At 42.9% G+C, this 20900-nt stretch overlaps 1 protein-coding gene and 1 pseudogene across 1 annotated transcript; both read right to left on the bottom strand.

Moving 5' to 3' along the window:
* Nucleotides 1-800: 800 nt before the first annotated feature.
* Nucleotides 801-1273, bottom strand: LOC129679939 (60S ribosomal protein L29-like; annotated as a pseudogene).
* Nucleotides 1274-2774: 1501 nt separating this feature from the next.
* On the bottom strand, nt 2775-5210 carry LOC129679940 (PRAME family member 12-like). Its single transcript, XM_055611449.1, has 3 exons — nt 4915-5210; nt 4012-4599; nt 2775-3342 (listed from the first exon to the last, which is right to left on the bottom strand). The coding sequence occupies exons 1-3, from the start codon at nt 5199-5201 to the stop codon at nt 2775-2777; spliced, it is 1443 nt and encodes a 480-aa protein (XP_055467424.1). The 5' UTR covers nt 5202-5210.
* Between the last annotated feature and the right edge of the window lie 15690 nt (nt 5211-20900).

Genomic DNA, 20900 nt, shown 5'->3' on the forward strand with positions numbered 1-20900 from the left:
ACTCCTAAAGCCTTCTCTCACTCTGAAGCAGTAACACTCATTTTCTCACAATTCTGTCTCCCAGCTCCACCTCCCAACTAATGGCTGTCTTCCCTTGGGTGCTTCAGTCACACCAGATAACATATAGGATATTTTTCAGTGTCTACATTAACGGTGTTTCTTTTGTGAAATCTCAGAAAAACTGAGAGTAACATAAAAGGCAGGAGACAATTCATGGAATCATTTTCAAGCACTGAATTGATTTTTATTTATCTAGTTGCTATTTAGAAACTGAATATACTTAGTTTGAGATTAATTTTTGAGACAGGGTCTTGCTCTGTAGCTTAAGTTTGTAAGAAGGGGGGAAAAAACCCAGCTGAAGCCATTTTGAGTAAAGCTTTCATTTTGAATAGGTGTCAAATAAAGTTTAAATTCCCAAAACTACCCTGGGTACCTTACATCCTCCTTGGCAGAGAAAGATACGGATATGGACACTTGACATCCTGGTTGGCTGACTGAGACATGAATTCTAGACAAATCACCCTGCCATGGTTGAATAAACAAACCAATGAAAATAAGATAAATGTACTACATAGGAAAAGGTGACTAAGAAAGTCTCCTATGCCTGGACCCTGATTAGTGGGGCAATGTAACTGTAACTTGGCACTGATGTTGTGGGTTTATTTATTTATTTATTTATTTATTTATTTATTTATTTATTTATGCAGATATTGCTTCAGGTTTATTTGTAAAAACAGAATAGGACACTGGTTATTTGTAAATAGTGTGTAGGTGGGTGTGTCACACCCGTCAGTCTGTCTTTACAATAGCGGCAGTCTTTCCTGTGGGGCCTGAGCACCTTTGCGAGCCTGAGCTGGAGCTGAAGCCTTGGCCTTAGCTGGGGCTGCGGCCTCTGTCTTTGTTTGAACCTTGGGTTTTGGTTGGCAGAGCCTATGACCCTTGGCCATGTAGCTTTGAATCCATTTCCCAAGCTTGGGGTGAGCAATGAAAGCCAGACAGACAGCTGAGGCTGCGGCTGGGGCCCTTTGGCATCAGGCTTAACGGCTGCAGGCCGTTTGATGGCCTCTGCTCGCACACTCATTGCCTTTGCGTTGTTTGCCTGCATCTTCTTCAGGCTTTTCTTGTTGTGCTTCTTGGCAAAGCGTGTGTTCCTCAAGAACTTGGAGTCCATCCCCTTAGGAGATTCATATCTTTGTGACCGGGGTTTCTTGATGCCATTTCTGTGCCATTTGTGGGACTGGTTGTGTGTGGCATGGTTCTTGGATTTGGCCATGTTTGCACGATAACCCGCAACTCCAGCAGCATCTGGGACCAGAAGAGCGATGTTTGTGGGTTTTAAGCTTAAAAGTTCTGTAACTTTTCAGCTGGGGGAGGCATCACATTTCAGCTCTAGAGTCTCTTCTGCTTCCCGGATCAATCGTAGTGGCTTGATTACAATAAACTTTTGTTTTCTTCTTTGACGTGGTGCTTGACTTGTGTCAATATAAGTGGACACCATAACAAGTTGATTTAAAACTTCAGCTCCGAGCAATTCTCCCTCCTTCCCTTTCCATCTGTCAGGATAGCTGCTGTGAGGCAACATACCTGGATGAGTTGTATTCCCCGTGATTTAGGTGGTTCTGAGTCTAAGCCAGTTTAGCGTTACTCTGTTTCTGACAGTAGACATGCACACAAATCTCCCAAAAATATTCTCAGAGGACCTTGTGAGAAGCAGCTTGTCACAGTAGTCAATTCTGTTCTAGAATGAAGAGGTGAGTTAGACGCTCAGTCAGTTGCTGTATTAGCTACTCAGATGGCGGAGGCAGTGAGATGGCTTGCATCCATCAATGATAGACAAGAGTTCTGGAAACAGGTCTGTGTAGGAAGAGAGCATGCAGACTCCCAAATCCTGGGCACTCTCTCCAGCATTGCATGAGCTAGACATAGGGGACATTTGTGTCATCCTGGAACTCAAGATTTTGAGACATGTGGATCAGAAGGTCAAGTCCTTCCTTGGCTGTACTTCAAGTTTGAAGGCAACCGGAGCCATAAAAACCTGTTTCTCGAAGTTATAGTCTATACCACGGGAGAAGGGGGTACCTTGAGTCATTACTCTTGAAAGGTCTAAAAGAAGAACTGGGTAGAGACAAGGGGACAACACAGAAATTTTGGGGCAGGGTTAGCAGAATGCACTACACACAAGTATGTGTCAAAGAATTCACTCAGTAAATTAAAAGAACACAACATGCTCTCATTACAAACCGCTTTATTAAAAGCTAGGGAAAATTGTAGTGCTAAGGATGGTGGGAAACACAATATCCAGCTTGAGGGCCTCCCCAAACAAGAAAAAGACCCAGCTTAACAGAGATAGGGCTGGAAGTCCAACACCAGTTCATGGGTTCAGTCAGTCTTATAGATCACAAAACAGATATAGATCCATATATTATAGTTCTTTCTGTGAAGTGGACAGCCAAAAGGTGGATGTCATCCAGAGACAAGAATGACATGGAGTCCTCTTCATCCAATCCATTTTGCTCTTTGTTGTGTGTTCTCTCCATTTATCCACTTTTCTTGTTCTTTTGCTGTGCAAGGGTAGGTCTGTCCTGTTGACCTTAGGCAGAAATTAAGTTCCTGGTTCTTTGTGTCAACACTTGTATTTCAAAATCTGAAACAACGAAACAATCCTCTTTCCCAAGTATATCCAAAACTGCTTAAATAAAAATTGTCCTGTATTTCTGATCAGTCACTTGAGGCTTGGCTTCCATTTCTCAGGGGCCAGCAGTGACTTCTCAGCTTTATTGCCAACAGGAACACAGTATGGCCTCCCGACTGTAGACACAGCATTCACGACAGTCTATACATGTATTACTCACAAAGTAGACCTCTTTTGGCTGCCTTATAACTTTGATTGTGTTCATAAGCTCAGAACAATGTTGTTCAAATCTGTCAGGGAGTATATCACCAATTTCATCATAGACTTCATCAGGGGCAGGGTACAGCTCCCTGGTCAGCTGCTTCAGGTTGGCAGTGTGCTGTAGCAGCATCCGTAGGCTGCTCAGAGACAGGAAGTTCTTCAGAAAATTGACCTCTGTGAGCTGGGAGCACTGGCTCAGGGCAGGCAAGATTACACTGATTTGGAAGTCCACTATCATACAGCCCTTCAATTCTAATATTTGCAATGTTCCTGCCAGTCTTTCCAGCAGTATTCCTAGAACTGAATGACTTAAATTAAAAATCGTGACCCCACTCAGGTCCAGGTGTTTGAGTTGATGGACTTTTGGACACTGGGACAGATAAATCATGTCTGTCCGTGACAGCATGCACAAAGTGATTGAGAGGGTCTCTAAGGGACTCTCTAAACACCTAGAGAGACAAAACAAAACAAAACAAAACAAAAAAAAAAAACTAATTTCAGTAAAGTTTAACAGTGGTAGAGAAAGGCCTATGACTTCAAGGAAGCATTGGATCATTAGGATCAAGTTCATTCTGTGAGCATCATGAAGGTCAAGCCCAGGATGCATTTGGATCGAGAGTTAACAACTCAGGTCATGTTACTCTAGGGAGTACTGTGATAGTTTCTGACCCTAGTTCTACACTTCCCTCTGCACTGGCAAGCATTAAACTATATTGGTGGACAGAGATGTGAGCAGGAAAACCCAGAAGGACCAACCAGGAAACAGAACCACCCCTGTGCTTGACGAGCCCCACTTTCTTAGCATAGCCTCTGTCCTGTGAATAAGACAGAGCCAACATGGCACAACATGTAGTTTTGTAGATATGTTTCTCCTTCATTTGGGTCCCTTTCAGAAATCTTTCCTAAATTGTGGACACACAGGTGACAGTCAGAGTTTCCTGAGGTGACAACTCAGGATGCTAGGGAAGCAGAAAGGCCACTAGATCAAGAATTCTAACTGCACTCAACATGTGCACGCAACATTGGCTGGGAAGCCATGGGTGTGCACTGAGAAAGCTTTCACATCACACAGAAAGCTTTGCTCTTGCCTGTGGAATGAGCGGGCTATCCTTCCTTACCCGAGCAGTTGTTCCAGGCGTTTATTTAGGAAGCAGACATCGTTGAAATAGAGATGCTGGAGCTTGTGGAGTTTGGAGAACTGGGAAATGATCTTCATAATGCCAGCCTTTTTTATCTCTCGGTCCCCACGCCAGGCCAAAGGTACACAGATTTCTTTGAGAGTGAGTTTCTGAAGGTTTTCCATCTGCCCCAGACCAGGGGCTAACAATGCAAGGGTTTTCAGGTCCCAGCATGTATTTATTTCCAGTTCCTGGATTGAGACTGGCTCAATTACCTCTAGCAGCTCCAGAGGGTTATAATCAGGGATGGCCCAAAACTTCAGCTTCTGACAGATCACCTGTAGAGCACCTTTTCTCTGCTTGGCCCACCAACAGAAATAATTTAGGTAATTATCCAGATTACTGGACACGAGGGAAAGGTTCATCAGCACAGTCATGGTCTGTTTTTTGCCTGGTGTGGGATGATACACCACTGGTTCCATCTTGCTAATGTCATCTGGAGAGCAGACACCTTCCTCTATTCCAGCCCACACATCCCAGAAGTTATGGCGGGCATCTCGTAAATCAAGCTCTTGTAGCTTCCACCTGCTGAGGGTCAAACAGGAAGGACATTAAGAAGACAGGATACACAATGTGTAATCTTTGATCCTACAACTCAACTTTCTTTAAAATCCCTTCTTTGATCCCAGTTTCCATTCTAGTGGCTGGGGAAAGAGGCAAGGAATAATGCTTTACATGTTGACTGCATCGTTCTCAGCTGTGCTACCAACACCACTTCTTTGTTTCCCTTCTCCAAGATAGTGGCACCAGAAGCCTCTGATTCAGTTTGGACCACACTGTGAACTCTGTAGTCAGCTCCCCACAATCAAAACACTTCCTCCATGCTACCTTGGTCTCACTTACTTAGGTGGAACCTTTTGTGTCATCAGCAAATCCAGGCCATCCAGCAGAGCCTTCAAGATCTCTAAGTTGGAAGTCTTCATCAGGGCTCCAACAGGAAGGCATGGGAAAGGCCAGGCTGCCACCATCATCCTCAAGATGGTAGTTTGTTTGTTCATGAATATACTCTTAAACAGTGGTGGGAAGAGCTCCATGGGCAGGTCCTTCAGAGCAGAGATGGCCAAGGCTTCATCTTTCAGTAGGCTTCTTTTTGCAAGCTGCAGGAGCGTGGGCGGGGTCTGGAGACTCATCCTGACCTTCAGGTAGACAGATACTATGGAAACCTCCAGAAGAAGAAAAGTTTTCAGGCAAAACACTTTCAGCAACCCTCTTTCTCATATCATTACAAATGTTATGCAGGGACTGTCTGACATGAACTCAACAGCTGGCTCTTTGACCTCCCCCCAACCCCCGAGGGAGGAGCAGCCTTGCTAGGCCACAGAGGAGGACATTGCAGCCAGTCCTGAAGAGACCTGATAAGCTAGGATCAGATGGAAGGGGAGGAGGACCTCCCCCATCAGTAAACTTAGAGAGAGGCAGGGAGGGATTGGAAGGAAATGAGGGAGGGGGCTACAGCTGAGACAGAAAGTGAATAAACTGTAACTAATATAAAAAAATAAAAAATTAACTATAAAAAACAAACAGATGTTATGCAGGGCCTCAGCCATTACTCTGGCAATGCTGGAAACCTTGTATTTCCCATACACACTATGCATCTTTCTCAAAGCCACAGTTCCCTCAAGGGCCTCCAAGAGATTCATGAGCACCCATTTGAACTGATCTTCCCTGTTCTTCAGCCCAGTCACATCCACTGTGCTCCTGAATCCCGTTCTCCTGGAGAGTGGGTAAGAGGAGACACAATCCTGAACTCCATAGTTTTATGGGCAGCCCGCTTCAAACACCTCTCATGACTATCAATAGCAAGTTAAAGGTCCTACCTCCAAAGTACGCTTTGAGTACAGTCAATGGAACTGGTTGGGAGGATCAGTGACCTGGATAAAGTTACTTTTACTTCCAGAAGCTTTAGAGCCAGGAGCCATGCTGAGCTCTAGGCTGTCATTTAGGAGACTGAGTACTAAGAACTGTCAATTTGATTCTTTCCTGGGGTTCATAGTCATCTGTCCTCTTCTATAGAATTATCTTCATATTCACTCAATAAATCTACAATCACCTTGAATTAAAAAAAAATTAAAGGATGGTGATGGCACACCCTTTTAAACCCAGCAGCACTCTGAAGGCGGAAGCAGGTGGATCCCTGAGTTTGAGGCCAGCCTGGTCTACAAATTGAGTTTCAGGACAGCCAGTGCTATACAGAGAAATCCTGCCTTGGAAAACAAAAACAAAAATAAAAAAAAATCCAAAACAACAACAACAAAACAAACAAAAAACAAAAAAAAACCCAAACCAAACCAAAAAACAAATCAAAACCTAAAAAAAAATTCAAGTACAGTGCAGATTTTTTAAAGAAAAGGGAGTGCTTGCCCAATAGGCCTGAATCCATGAATGTTGCATCTTTGGCACTCTATAACTCTCATAGGGCAGTTCAACTTCTGGTCTCGGTACTCAGGAGACAGAGGCTGAAGGATCAGTGTTTCTTGACAGTTAGGTACATATGTAGTTCTAAGCTAGTCTGGTCTCAATGATATTTGCTGCTTCAAAATAGTCACGAACAAAATACAACAACAAAATATCCAAACTATAAAGATGAAGTGAGTGATTGTGTAAGATGGGGTACCCTGATGTGTGGTGGTGGGGTGACTTACTTGATCTGGACACTGCTGTCAGGCCTTCCAATCCCAGCCAGGAGAGGCCTCATTCCAGGCTCCAAGGCTTAGAGTGTCTAGGCTGGCCATTCTGACCCTTATATCCACCTTTCCTGCCCTCATGCCTTTCTGTTAGCCCCACCTCTCAGCCACAAGTTGCTACCTGATTTGATAATGAAGCTTCTGCTCTTTAATCCTATTTGGGCTTTTGTGTCTGTGGCTTGAGTAAATCAGATCTCCACGTGGGAAAGTATAAAATCAGAGATTGTGGTCAAGATCCCAGACCCATCCATTATTATAGTACTTCCTTAAACTCTAAGCTCTGGGATTCACTGTCTTATTTACATTATTATTTTTTTGATATTTTTCCCAGATAAGACTTCACACTGTAGCTAAGGCATATCTGGAACTCATTGTGTAGTTTCAATAATCCTCCTGCCTCAGGAGAGGATATGTACCTGAGTGTGTCCAGGTTGGTTAGATCTCCATGCAGGAAAGAGAATGCATGAGGTGGTGGTGTCAGTAAGAACACATTTCTATAGTCACTGTGCAAACACTGCAGCTATTCCTGTCCCCGTTCTCTTTCTGTCTAGTTTACAGAACTGTATAGTTCTGCCTTTGGTGGAATCATTGCCATCTGAGGCTGTGTTGCCAAGTCAAAGCCCTGAAATCAGGTGTGCATTCGAACTCTATTACTGGTTGCTGCCCCCAAGGAATCAGGCTGGAGTTGAAAAGCCAAGCACTAGCCTGCAGAAGCAGGGAAGGGAGGGGCTCTGAATACCTAGAAAGGAAGACTGTACTGGGAAAAGTCTCCTCCTCCAGTCTCTGTTGATTGGCAGAAGAACTAAAGGCCAAACTTTAACCAGTCCCTGCCCCAACACAAAGGATGAGCTGCAGTGGACAGGGCAGCGCACTGTGCCCCTAGATGACTTTACCTGTGTTTGAACTTCTGGCGGCCTGTCTGTGAGTTCTCAGAGACTATACTGGGAAAGGAATAGGAGTAGGATGCTGGGTTTATAGCCTGTGGTAGCCACTCCAAACAAACAAATAAAGAAACAAAACCACGGAGATATGGCTCAGAGGTTAATAGCACTGTCTGTTCTCTTCCAGAATCCTAACTTCAATTGCCAGCAACTACATGGTGGTTCACAACTATCTATACTGGGATCTGGTGCCCTCTTCTGGCATGCAGGTGTACATGCACATAGAGCACTCATACATAAAATAAATAGCTAGATCTTAAAAGAAAAAGAAACAAAACCGTGACTAATATAAATGAAATGAGCCCCAACCAAAGAACCATCAGAAGATGTCTGAGGAGCTAAGCCTGTGACCCCTGCAGTGAGGAGCTGAGGCAGAGCTTTATGACAGATACTTATCAATTTGGCCAGTGAGAAGACACAGGGGTAGGGGGATGGCCAATTCCTTCTAGCCTGAGGGACTTGGTCATTTCCCATGCTAAGTAGTCAACACCTGAACACGAGTGTCAAAAAATCAGAAGTCACAAGTTAACAATAACAAGGACCAAATAGTATTTCAGAAGAAGGCCAAGTTGCATTTTTTGATCAAAACAGGCCTCTGTTCCTCTCACTAGAAGAGAAAGACATGAGAACTCAATGTAACATCTGAAGTCTAAAGTCCCCAATAGAGGCTTCCAAGTCTGGGTGAGATGGGCTGTCCTGATGGGGGTGAATGACTTACCTGATCTGGACACTGCTGTCAGGTCTTCCAATCCTAGCAGGATGAAGCACTCACTCCAGGCTCCAAGGCTCAGAGTGTCTTGTCTGGCTGTTCTGACCCTTATATAGTCCCCTTTCTCTCACTCCTTCCCTCCACCTTTCAGCCATAAGCTGCCACCTGATTGGATGTTGAAATCTCCATTCATTTAGCTTGAGTGAATCATATCTCCATGTGAGATTGTATAAAACCAGAGATTATGGTCAGGTCCCAGACCCATCCATGATAAATTTCAAACTCAGAGCCCTGGGATTCACTGTCTTATTAACTTCATTATTTTGGGATTTTTGTTTTTCATTTGTTTGTTTTGTTTTGAGAGGGTTTTTATGTGTAGCCCTGTACCTCACTCTGTAGACCAAGTAGGCCTTGAACTCAGAGATCTGTCTGCCTCTGTCTCTGGAGTTCTGGGATTAAAGGCATGTTCCTCCACCACTGTGCTTACTTTTGAATTTTTTTCCCATGTGATTTCTTACACTATAGCTAAGGCCTATCTGGAACTCATTAGCGGTATGAAATAGGGTGTGTTCAGCTTGATTCAATATCCATGAAGAAAAGAAAATGAACCGAGACTGTGGTGAATGTAAAAACCGACTCACAGAGTGACTTCTTTCTTATCCTTTCTCTCTCTTCCTTTCTTCCCTCTTTCCTTCCCTCATTGGTTCCTGCCTTCTTTCTCTCCTTTCCATGACAGTACCTGCTTTGCCTTTCATGGAATCATTGCCAGGATAAGTAGAGAGCACATCTGGGTCTTCGTAATCTTCCTTCGTCAGTGGATCAGTATAGATAGGGTGTGTCCAGGTTGATGAGCTCTTTATGCAGGGAAGAGTGTGAATTGAGATCCTGTGAAAATCAGGACTTCTTGTATTCTTGGGTACTGTGCTGTGTACATGCTGAAACTATGGCATGAACTGTACCTTCGCCATGGAGACAGTTGTGCTAAGGTCTAGAGGCCTCCTATTTTTGGTGGTCTGTTATGGTGACCATTATTCAGAAGGCTGAGAAAGAAGGGACAAAGTCAAGTCCTGTCTGGGATTCAGAGTGAGCCTAAGGCCAGCCTGAAAAATTCATAAGAGAGCTTATATCCCACTAGAAAAAAAAAATGAGAACAAAGCTGTGAGGCCTGCATGGATTCACTGCCCTGGGATGTACATAGGGTGTGTTTATACTAATTTGATCTCCACACAGGAAAGACGATGAACTGAGACCCTGTTGAAGGCAAAGTCTTTAATCCAGAGTTCTGGTATTAAAGGCTTGATCCACCACTCCCTACTTCATTTGAGTGTATTTGAGACAGGGTCTGAAACAGGCAAAGCTGTCCTTGAACTCCATATTCCTCTGGCTCCATACAGACTCCTAGTATCATTCTAGAATTCAAGTGAAGGATCTGTTGAGGCATACCAATATTAACACACGTCCAGACTTGACTAAGCCTTATTGCCTAGCAGAACACAGCCATTTTATTTTAAGTCTCCATTTTGATCATAAGGTGAAATTAAGTTTAGGGTCTCAGGCTCTACTTGTCTGTCTTTCCTGGAGAAGCTGCTGTGACACACTGCCAGTCTGAGCCAGTTAAGACAAGGATTGTGCCCTGTGCCAAGGGAAAGCTATGCTGCTATGGTGCTATGCTGCTGTTTGCTAGACCGTGAGCAGTTGCTTCAGGTTTGTTTGAAGTTCAGGTAGATAGTGAAGGAGTTAATACCACGCCATCAGGCTCACTTCTCTAGCAGCTTCAGCCAGTCTATATTCTTGGAATATTTCATTCTGGGAGCCAGTAAGATATTATTCCTGAGCTGCCTCCTTAGCAGCCACATTACTTAATAAGCTAAAAACCTCCCCTGTTTCAGGTGTTACAGTCTTATAGAGATTCACCTGAGAGTTTCCGGAAAACAAAGAGTAGAGCCAAGCCCTCAGCAGTGATAAACAGATAAAACATACCGAATGATATAGTTCAAAATTATGAATTTTCTCCTTGTAGTTACTATGAAAACTAAACATTCATTTGAGCATTAATTAGATGATCGAGAGAACATCTTCCAAGTAGTGAATGACTAATACCTCTGGAGATTTGAACAGCATTGGCTTAGTGCTTTATGCCATGGCTGTCACTGTTTCTGTACTAGACATTTGGCTTGTTTGATTTCTGTTTTAGCACTGGCTGTTCTGGAACTCACTCTGTAGACCAGGCTGAACTAGAACTCACAGAGAGCCATGTGCTTCTGCTGCCCAAGTGCAGAGTTTAAAGGAATGTGCCACCACTGTCCAGCTTGTTCCTCTGGATCTCAATAAATTGTACAAAATGCTCGATCCCAGAAAGCCCGTATTTAGTTTCAGTCTTTCACTTTAAGGTTGAGGCCCCACTTCAGTGAAAGGACCCCCTAATGCCAATTTTGTATATTAAAAAAAAACTTTTGGGGGCTTGAGAGATGGCTCATTGTAGAGGATTTTAAATTCAGAACATGGCTGTTGTGGCAAGAGATCACATCCAAAGGTCTTTTAGGTCTGTTTGATCCAGCTGGCAAGAGATCATATCCGAAGATCTTCTAGGTCTGTATGATCTGGCTGGAATGCAAACATGCCTTTAATCCAGAATACAGAGGCAAGCAGTCTGAGTTCAAGGCCAGCCTGGTATAGAGCAAGTTTCAGGTAAAGAAAAGCATGGTGGTACGTACCTTTAACACCAAGCAATGAAAGTAATGTTAGCTGATAAAAAGAAGCACCCTTGTTTGAAAGCGATGTAGAACTGACTGACAGAAAAGTTAACAAATCAGAAAAGATCTGACAGAATAAGATAAGTCCAGCTCTCACAAGAGAGAAGAAAGGGAAGGTACTTCTGGTCCAATGCAGAGTGAGAAGAGGCAGTTTGACCAGGACAGTCATAGAGAGGCAGGTTGCAGCAAGAGAGAATTCAGGTGAAGACCAAATTAACCAGAGAATGAGGAGACAGAAGATGAGGAAAGATTGTTGGACTTAGTTTGAGAACAAGCAGAGCAATCAATTCAGGGGGCAAGAGAGAGAGAGGCCAGACTGAAAAAGTCAGCTTGGAGAGGAGTTTGAGCCAGAATAGCTGAGTTGAACCAGCCAGTCCAGAGTTCAGTAAGAACAAAAAAGGGTGAGCTTATTCAGCAGTAAATCTCACAGGCTGGAAACGCTCTAGGCCTAGGTTAGATTATGGAGGCTGATACTTCTTGGGGTCAGGCCTTTCATCACCACCTCTCAAGGTGATGAAGAAAGAAATGGGTATTGAAATGCTGGGGACACAACTCGCCATAATTATTTCGTATTTATTATGTGCAAATGAGAACACACACAGTGTACATTCAGTTCCACACTAGGCTTCTATTCCCAGTACCGGAAGCAACCTTATGCTACTTGCTGACAAAGGCCAAGTCTGGCCCCAAGGTCATAGTAACATCAATGTAAACAGTACAAAGCAAGTGCCTATAGCAAAGGAAACTCTCCTGGGCTGCCACTGGGCCCTGAGTATGTCTAGCAGCTCTGAACAAAGTTGATTCAATCCGTCTTCAGGACAAGTAGAGTGATATCCTTCTGATGGAACTTGACCTTGATGAGCTAGGAACATCATGCTGGCTCAGGGCAGGCAAGATACCATTGAAATGAGAGTACCACATCTGTACTGCTTCAGTTTCAGAATTTGCAGGATACTTGTGACTCTTCCAAGGAGAACTACAAGAAGCCTAGGGCATAGATTAGATAGCTTTACATCTCTTAGGCTGAGATGTTTGAGCTGACCAATCTTCAGGCAACGGGTCAGGTAGTCAAAGTCTGACTGTGAAAGCTGGCAGTCAGTGATTGACAGGGTCTCCAAGGGGACCTCCAAGCACCTAGGGACAGATCAAGAAATCATTTCTGCCAAATGCTACCAAAGAGGATTGGTGGGATCGAGAGCAAGGTAGGTGACACTTGTCTTAAATTTAGTCTGTCCATATGATGGAGGTCTGTCCAAGGTTCATTCTGCTTCATTCCAGGGGTGTCCTTAAGAGTCTGGATCTGTTCCCCCACCACAGCTATGTCCTGTTTCCTCACCTTCAAACCCTTCAAGCGTGTCACACATTTTCCATCTACTCACCCCCTTTCACATTAGAGCCACTAGAGGCTTGCTGGTACCTGGCCACACATAACTGAGCACAGATCTCATTTGCTCAAAACACTACATCCCTAACACTGCTAGGGTTAGAGTGGGCAGACCATCAGGGACCTGCTAATGTGAAAAGAAAGAGATGTTTTTTTCTGTGGTCTGGAGGAGCCTCTCCATTCTTTCTTACCCAAGCCCACTGCAAAGCAGTCTTCTAGAAAGTGGGCATGATTTACATAGAGATTCTGGAGACAGGAGAGTTTGGAGCTACGAGAAACATGCGTAGCCATTGCTTTTTCTGCTCTGCAGAAGTATCAAATTTCAAGTTCATCCAAATTCTGTCCAGTACGAGCTTGTAGAGATTTCTCATCTGCCCCAGGTAAAGAAGAAGGTGTACCATGAATTCACATCACCACTCACTCAGCTGAAGCTCCAGAATACAGCCTAGATCCACCATCTTGAAGATCTTGAAGACAGGTGATTCTAAACTGTGCACAGATGAATGGAGTCTTTTCTCTTCCTGGCCCACCGCAACAAGTATGTGGCACATTCATCGGAACTGGCCTTCGTGATTTTGATAACAGTTACCACCATTATCTTCATCCCAGGCTCAGCACAGGCCTCCACTGGCTTCTTCTGTGGCATGACCTGTAGTGAGTGGCCATCTTCACGAAACACAGCCCATATGCTCCAGAAGTCATGGTGCGCACTCCTCAAATCGAGTCTTCTCAGTTTTGAACTCCTGTTGGTAAAACAGGTAGAATTCTCAGATTATAAGACCCGTCTTACTTCTTGTCCGCTTCTTGTTCCATCTCACACTTCAGCTATCCCTTCCAAATCTTGGCTTTCCCCTATGCCCAGTGTCTCGTGCTCAGTTAAAAAGGTATCTTTGAGAAGAAGCAGCTGCAGTCATTTCTCTCTTCCTCCCATTTCATTCCACTCAATCCAAACCTCCTTCCACTCATGCCTGTGAGGCAACCTGAGACAGGCTTTTTCCCCAGTGGCTGTGTCTGCTGTCCTGTGTCCTCCACATGTGCCCAGATGGCTGAGGCAGAGCCCAACCCTCTACAACTCTCTAAGCTGATGCTATCAGAAGCCTCTGATCTACCTCTGGCCAAATACTCCCGTCCTTCTTTAGTTACTCATTCTCTGCACCCACAAATCTTCCACCATTCTAGCTGGTCTTGTTTACCTGGGGCAAACCTTTTGTGTAATCAGCACATCCAATCCCTCAAGCAGAACCTTCAAAATCTCCAAGTGTGGGTCTTCTATCAGGGCTCCTACAGGAAGGCATGGGAAGGGCCAGGCACCCACCAAGACCTTCAGGATCTTTGTACTTCTGTCAGTGAAGACCTCCTTGAACATCACCGGGAGCAGATCCATGGGCCGGTCCTCTAGAGCAGATATAACCAAAGCGTCCTCCCTCAGTAGTGTCTATTTTGCCAGCTGCAGTAGTGTAGGTGGGGCCTGGTCTGCCATTGTACTGGGGAACCATAGAAGCAAACACCATGCAGAAAACTTAGGAAGCCTTTCTTCTTCCCACAAAGTGACCTCTCTGGACAAGGTTACTGTTGTGGTCATGGTGGAGGTTACAGTTTCACATTTTGATCATTGTCTGTTGGTGTCAAAACCCATACTTCTCTCTAGTGTGTTAAGCCTTTCCAAAGCATGTGCTTTCCAAATACCACCATCCAATTCCAACCACATCTCCAGCAAATACATCCTGTGGAGAAGGGGTCACCAAGGGAGCCTGAGGTTCATGGTTCTCAACTCTCTGGGCCTTCAAAGAAATAAGAGCAAACACTGGTTACCAACCTTCCCACAGTTGCCATTCTCTTACCTGATACTCGTTGGAACAACTTAAGAATCCATAAAATGGGCATAACAGTCATTGATTTCAGCTGTGGTTTATCTCATGTCCTTGTGTTTCAGGAAAGGAGGACTGCAAGCTTGTGCTTACCAAGCTACAGAGCAGGACACAGTGGGAAAGAAACACTAAACAGACTTGGCAAATCTTCAGCAGCCATTGCCAAATTCTATAACTCTTTATAAAGCACTAGGAAAGACAAGACTGTGAGGTGGAGATGATAATGTACATGTTAGGGTCAGGAAACACAGTAGTTCAGTGTCATGGTAAGTTACTATTTGAGCTCTTCAAAAACTAATGGAAGACAGAAAAAAAAAAAACAAAAACAAAAAACAAAAAAACAAAAAAACAAACCAAGCATGAAGTTTGGAATTAAGTGTAGCCTGATGCTCGCATTTTAATTTGAACAATGAGACAAGGGAAGCAGATTGCTTCGTGCAAGTTTGAGGACATCCTTGTCTCTAGGATGAGACCATGTATAGGCCCTGAAAGAAAAAGAACTTTTGTTGCTATTATAGAATCTCACCACTGGCTGTCCTGAAACTTACTCTGTAGACCAGGCTAGCCTTGAATTAAGAGATCAGCCTGCCTCTTACATAACCATGCTAGGCTTAAATTGGCCTAAGATCAGCACAAGCCAGGTGGTGGTGGGGGCAATCCTTTTATTCACAGCATTCAGGATGCAATTTCTCCGGGTTCAAGACAGCCTAGTCTACAGAGCCAGTTTCAGGACAGCCAGGAAACTTCAGCCCTTCAGAAGATACTAGAAGGAAAACACCAACCCAAGGAGGCCTACGATACCTGGGAAAACACAAGTAATTAATAACCCCATATCAGCAAAACCAAAAGGAGAAAAATACATACACTCTACCATCACCAACATCAAAATTACAGGAAGTAACAACTGGTCATTAATATCCCTCAACATCAATGGTGTCAACTCCCCAGTAAAAAGACACAGCTTAACAGAATGGATATGAAAACAGGACCCATCTTTTTGCTGCATGCAAGAAACACAACTCAGCAATAAAGATAGACGTTATCTCAGAGTAAAGGGCAAGAAAAAGGTTTTCCAAGCAAACAGACCCAAGAAGCAAGCTGGAGTAGCCACTCTGCTATCTAATAAAATAGACCTCCAACCAAAATTAATCAAAGATATGGAGAAGGACTCATCAGAGGAAAAATACACCAAGATGATGTCTAAATTATGAATATCTATGCCTCAAATGCAAGGGCACACTCATTAGTAAAAGCAATATTACTAAGGCTTAAATCACACATTGAATTCCACACAGTAATAGTGGGAAACTTCAACATCCCACTTTCTCCAATGGACAGATCATCAATTTAGAAACTAAATGGGGAAATAAAGAAACTAACAGACATCATGAATCAAATGGACCTAACAGACATCGACAGAACATTTCACCCAAAGACATGAGAATATACCTCATGGAACCTTCTCCAAAATTAACTATATACTTGGTCACAAAGCAAGTCTCAACAAACATAAGAAGATTGAAATAACCTACTGCATCTTATCATACCACCATGGATTAAAGCTCGACTTCAACAACAGAAACAACAGAAAGCCTATAAACTCATGGAAACTAAACAACTTTCTACTTAAAGACCACTAGGTCAGAGAAGAAATAAAGAGATTAAAGACTTTCTAGTTGTCAATAAAAATGAAGGCACAACATACCCAAACTTCTGGGACACAATGAAAGCATTGCTAAAAGGAAAGTTTATAGCACTTGGCACCTTTATAAAAAAAACTGAAGAGATTCCATGCTAGTAACTTAGCAGCACACCTGAAAGCTCTAAAACAAAAGAAAGCAAACACACTAAAGAGAAGTAGCAGATAGGAAATCATCAAACGCAGGGATGAAATCAACAAATTGGAAACAAAGAGAACAATGCAAAGAATCAATGAAACCAAGAGCTGGTTCTTTGAGAAAATCAACAAGATATACAAATCTTTAACCAAACTAACTAAAAAGGCAGAAACAAAAAGGGGGACATAATAACTGACAATGAGGAAATAAAAAAAATCATTAAGTCTTACTTCAAAAGCCTATAGTCTACCTAATTGGAAAATCTAAATGAAATGGATGATTTTCTGGATAGATTTCACCTACCAAAGCTAAGTCAAGATCAGGTAAACAGTCTAAACAGTTCCATAACCCCTAAGGAAATAGAAGCAGTGATCAAAAGTCTCCCAGCCAAAAAAAAGCCCAAGCCCAGACAGTTTTAGTGCAGAGTTCTAGCAGATATTCAAAGAAGAGCTAATATGAATACTCCTCAAACTATTCCACAAAATAAAAACTGAAGGAACATTGCCAAATTCATTCTACAAAGCCACAGTCACCCTGATACCTGAATCAGACAAAGACTCAACAAAGAAAGAGAATTTCAGACCAATTTCACTCATGAACATCAATGCAAAAATAATAAAATACTCACAAACTGAATCCAAGAACATTTCAAATACATTATCCACCATGACCAAGTAGGCTTCATCCCAGGAATGCAGGGATGGTTCAACATATGAAAATGCATCAACGTAATCCACCATTTAAACAAACTAAAAAAAAAAAATTTCACAGATCATCTCATTATATGCAGAAAAAGTATTTGACCAAATCCAACACCCCTTCATGATGAAAGTCTTAGAGAGATCAGGGACATAAGGCCCATATCTAAACATAATAAAAAGCTATACACAGCAGATTGCCAACATCAAATTAAATGGAGAAAAAAAAACTCAAATCAATTCCACTAAAATCAAGGACAAGACCAGGCTGCCCACTCTCTCCATACCTCTTCAATATAGTACTTGAAGTCCTAGCTAGAGCAATAAGACAACTAAAGGAGATCAAGGGCATACAAATCAGAAAGGAAGACCTCAAAGTATTGCTATTTGCAGATGAAGAAGATTTTAGAACATGGAAATATCGCCATGCTCACGGATCAGTAGGATTAACATAATAAAAATAGCCAAAAATATCCTGCCAAAAGTCATCTACAGATTCAACGCAATTCCCATCAACATTCCAACACAATTCTTTACAGACCTGGAAAGAACAATTTTAAATTTCATATGGGAAAACAACAACAACAAAAAACCCAGAATAGCTAAAACAATCCTGTACAATAACAGATCTTCTGGAGGTATTTCCATTCATGACTTCAAGCTATACTACAGAGCAATAGTAATAAATACTGTGTGGCACTGGCATAGAAACAGAATGGCTGATCAATGGAATTGAATTGAAAACCCAGAATTAAACCCACGTACTTATGGTCATTTGATTTTTGACAAAGAAGCCAATACCATACAATGGAAAAAAGATAGCCTCTTCAACAAATGGTGCTGGTCTAACTGCTTGTTTATATGTAGAAAAATGCAAATAGATCCATATTTATCACCCTGAACAATACTCAAATCCAAGTGGATCAAAGACCTCAATATAACTGCAAATATACTAACTCTACTTGAAGAGAAAGTAGGGAAGAGCCTTGGACTCATTAACACAGGAGACAACTTCCTGAGCAGAACACCAACAGTTCAGGCTCTAAGATCAATAATTAATAAATGGGACCTCTTGAAATTGAAAAGCTTCTATAAGGCAAAGGACAATAGGACAAAAAGACACTGTACAGATTGGGAAAAGATATTGACCAATCCTACATCTGACAAAGGTCTAATAACCAAAATATATAATGAACTCAAGAAACCAAACACCAATAAACAAAATAACCCAATTAAAAAATGGGGCACAGAACTAAACAGAGAATTTTCAAAAGGAACCTTGAATGGCCAAGAAGCACTTAAAGAAATGTTCAACTTCCTTATTAGTTATCAGGAAAATGCAAATCAAAACAACTCTGAGATTCCATCTCACACTGGTGAGAATGGCTAGTATCAAAATCTCAAGTGATAGTATATGTTGACCAGAGTGTGGAGAAAGGGGGGACACTCTTTCATTGCTGGTAGGAGTGTGAACTTGTACAACCACTTTGAAAATCAATCTGTCACTTTCTCAGAAAATTGGGAATAGCCTAAAGACCCAGCTATACTACTTCTGGGTGTATACCCAAAAGATGCTTCACAATACAACAAGGAAACCTGCTCAACCATATTCATAGCAGATTTATTTGTAATAACCAGAAACTGGAAACAACCAAGCTGTCCGTCAACCAAAGAATGGATAAAGAAATTGTGGCACATTTACACAATGGAATACTACTCAGCTCTTAAAAAAGAAATCATGAAATTTGCAAGCAAATGGATGGAACTAGAAAAAAACCATTGTCTTGAGTGAGGTAACCCAGACCCAGAAAGACACACAGGGTATGTACTCACTTATATGTGTATTTTCACCAGAAACTACTGGGTAATCATGCTATGAGGCACAGGCTCAAGGAGATAAGCAACACAGAGGCTCCAAGGGAGGATGCATACATCTCACTCAGGGTGAGACAGAACAGACAGAAGTGGTGGTTGAGGAGAGGGGATGTAGAGAGTTAAGAGAGTGTAGATCAGACCTGGGGAGAGAGACGGAGAGAGGACAGAAGGCCTTCAGTGAAAAGAGAAACTGAGGGTGGGGTGTCTCTGTAACAAGCTGGAGACCTAACTCAGGATAGGCTCCTGGGAGGATATGAGGGGATTCAAGCAGAGATTCCTAACAGCGGAGACCATAGAGACTACAGAGGTCTAGGAGACTAGACTAGTCTCCTAGTAGAGGGAGGGGAACACCAACACACCCACAGAAACTTCGACCCCAAATTCACCCTGCATTCAAGATGTGCAGGGAAAAAGGTAGAGCAGATAGAGCAGAGATTGAGGGAATGCCCAACCAATGTCTGACCCAACCAAATACCCACACCATGGGAGAGTGCCAGCCTCTAACACTATGAATGATACTCTGATAAGCTTCCAGACAGGAGCCTGTCAGAGATGTCCTCTGAGAGACTCTACCCAGCAGTGCCTCAAAACAGCTGCTGAAACTCATAGCCAAACATATGGCGATGAGTAGAGAGTCTTGTGGAAAAAATGGAAGGAAACAGAAAAGGACCTGGAGCTGACAGGAGTGCCACAAGAAGGTCAACAGAGCCAACCAACCAGGACCCAGAGGTACTTGCTGAGAATGAAGCATCAACCAAGGTCCATGCAAGAACTGGACCTAGGCCCCCTACTAAGATGTAGCAGATGGGCAGCTTAGGCTTCATGTGGGGACTCAAGCACTTGAAGAGGGGCTGCATTGGACATGGACTCACTTGCCAGCTTTTTGATCACTTCCACCCTGGTAGGACTGCCTTGCCAGGCCACAGGGGAAGAGGACATGCTCAGTCCTGAAGAAACTTGAACTGAGGTGGAGCTCCCCTTTGCTGAGGAATAGGCAAGGGTGAGGGTGAAGGGAGGGAGAAAAGGTGGGGCTGGGATGGGAGAAGGGATGGGGCTACAATCAGGATGTCAAGTGAATAAAAATTAATTAATTAATTAAAAAAAATCTCAAATGACAGCACATGTTGGTGAGGATGTGAAGAAAGGGAAGCACTCCTCTATTTCTGGTAGGAGTACAAACTTGTACAACCACTTTAGAAATAAATCTGGTGCTTTCACAGACAAATGGGAAAAGTGCTATGTCAAGACCCAGCTATACCACTCCTGGGCATATACCCAAAAGATGTTCCACCATATAATAAGGACATTTGCTCAACTATGTTCATAGAAGTTTTATTCATCATAGCCAGAATCTGGAAACAACCTAAATGTCCCTGAACAGAAGAATGGATACAGAAATTGTATCTATTGTATTTACACAATGCAATACTACTCAGCTATTCAAAACAAGGAAATCATGAAATGTGCAGGCAAATGGATGGAACTAGAAAAGATCATCCTGAGTGAGGTAACCCAGAACCAGAAAGACACAAATGATATATACTCACTTATAGGTGGATAGTAGCCATATAATATGGCTAACCCTAGCACAATTCACAGATTTAGAGAAGCTAAATAACAAGGAAGACCCTACGTAGGGAGGATGCTTCATCTCATTCAGAGGTCAAACAGGATAGACACCAGAAGAGGTGGAAGAGAAGGAACAGGATGCGAGCCTACCATAGATGTCCTCTGAAAGACTCCACCTAGCAGGGGATCAAAACAGATGCTAAGACTCACAGCCAAACTTTGGGCAGAGCACAGGGAGTCATAGAATTGAGGTATAGAAGGACCTAGATGGGACAGAAGCTTCGTAAGAAGAGCAATGGAGCTGAAAGGATCAGACTAACTTTGTAACCTGTATGTCTTCTAAAGCCTATAGTTTTGAGTTTTAGGTCCAGGTTAAGCTAAAGTCTCTTAGTACCTTTCCAGAGAATGGAGGAATGTGACCCTATCTGTGAGGACAGATATAAAAAAGTTAGCAAGCAATGACCTTCACTCAGCAAAAAGAATGACCAGACCCTTATCTTTGAGATAGTG

This window comes from Psammomys obesus, unplaced genomic scaffold (assembly GCF_907164565.1).
Source record: "Psammomys obesus unplaced genomic scaffold, mPsaObe1.curated_primary_1811, whole genome shotgun sequence".
Classification (NCBI taxonomy): Eukaryota; Metazoa; Chordata; class Mammalia; order Rodentia; family Muridae; genus Psammomys; species Psammomys obesus.

Bases quoted from the DNA above. Each gene is read 5' to 3' on its own strand.
- LOC129679940 (XM_055611449.1), bottom strand. From the start codon at position 5,201: ATGAGTCTCCAGACCCCGCCCACGCTCCTGCAGCTTGCAAAAAGAAGC. The intron at 4,600-4,914 runs GTAAGTGAGACC...TTTGACCCTCAG, and splicing joins ACACAAAAGGTTCCACCTAA to CAGGTGGAAGCTACAAGAGC. The intron at 3,343-4,011 runs GTAAGGAAGGAT...TTGTCTCTCTAG, and splicing joins CGCCTGGAACAACTGCTCGG to GTGTTTAGAGAGTCCCTTAG.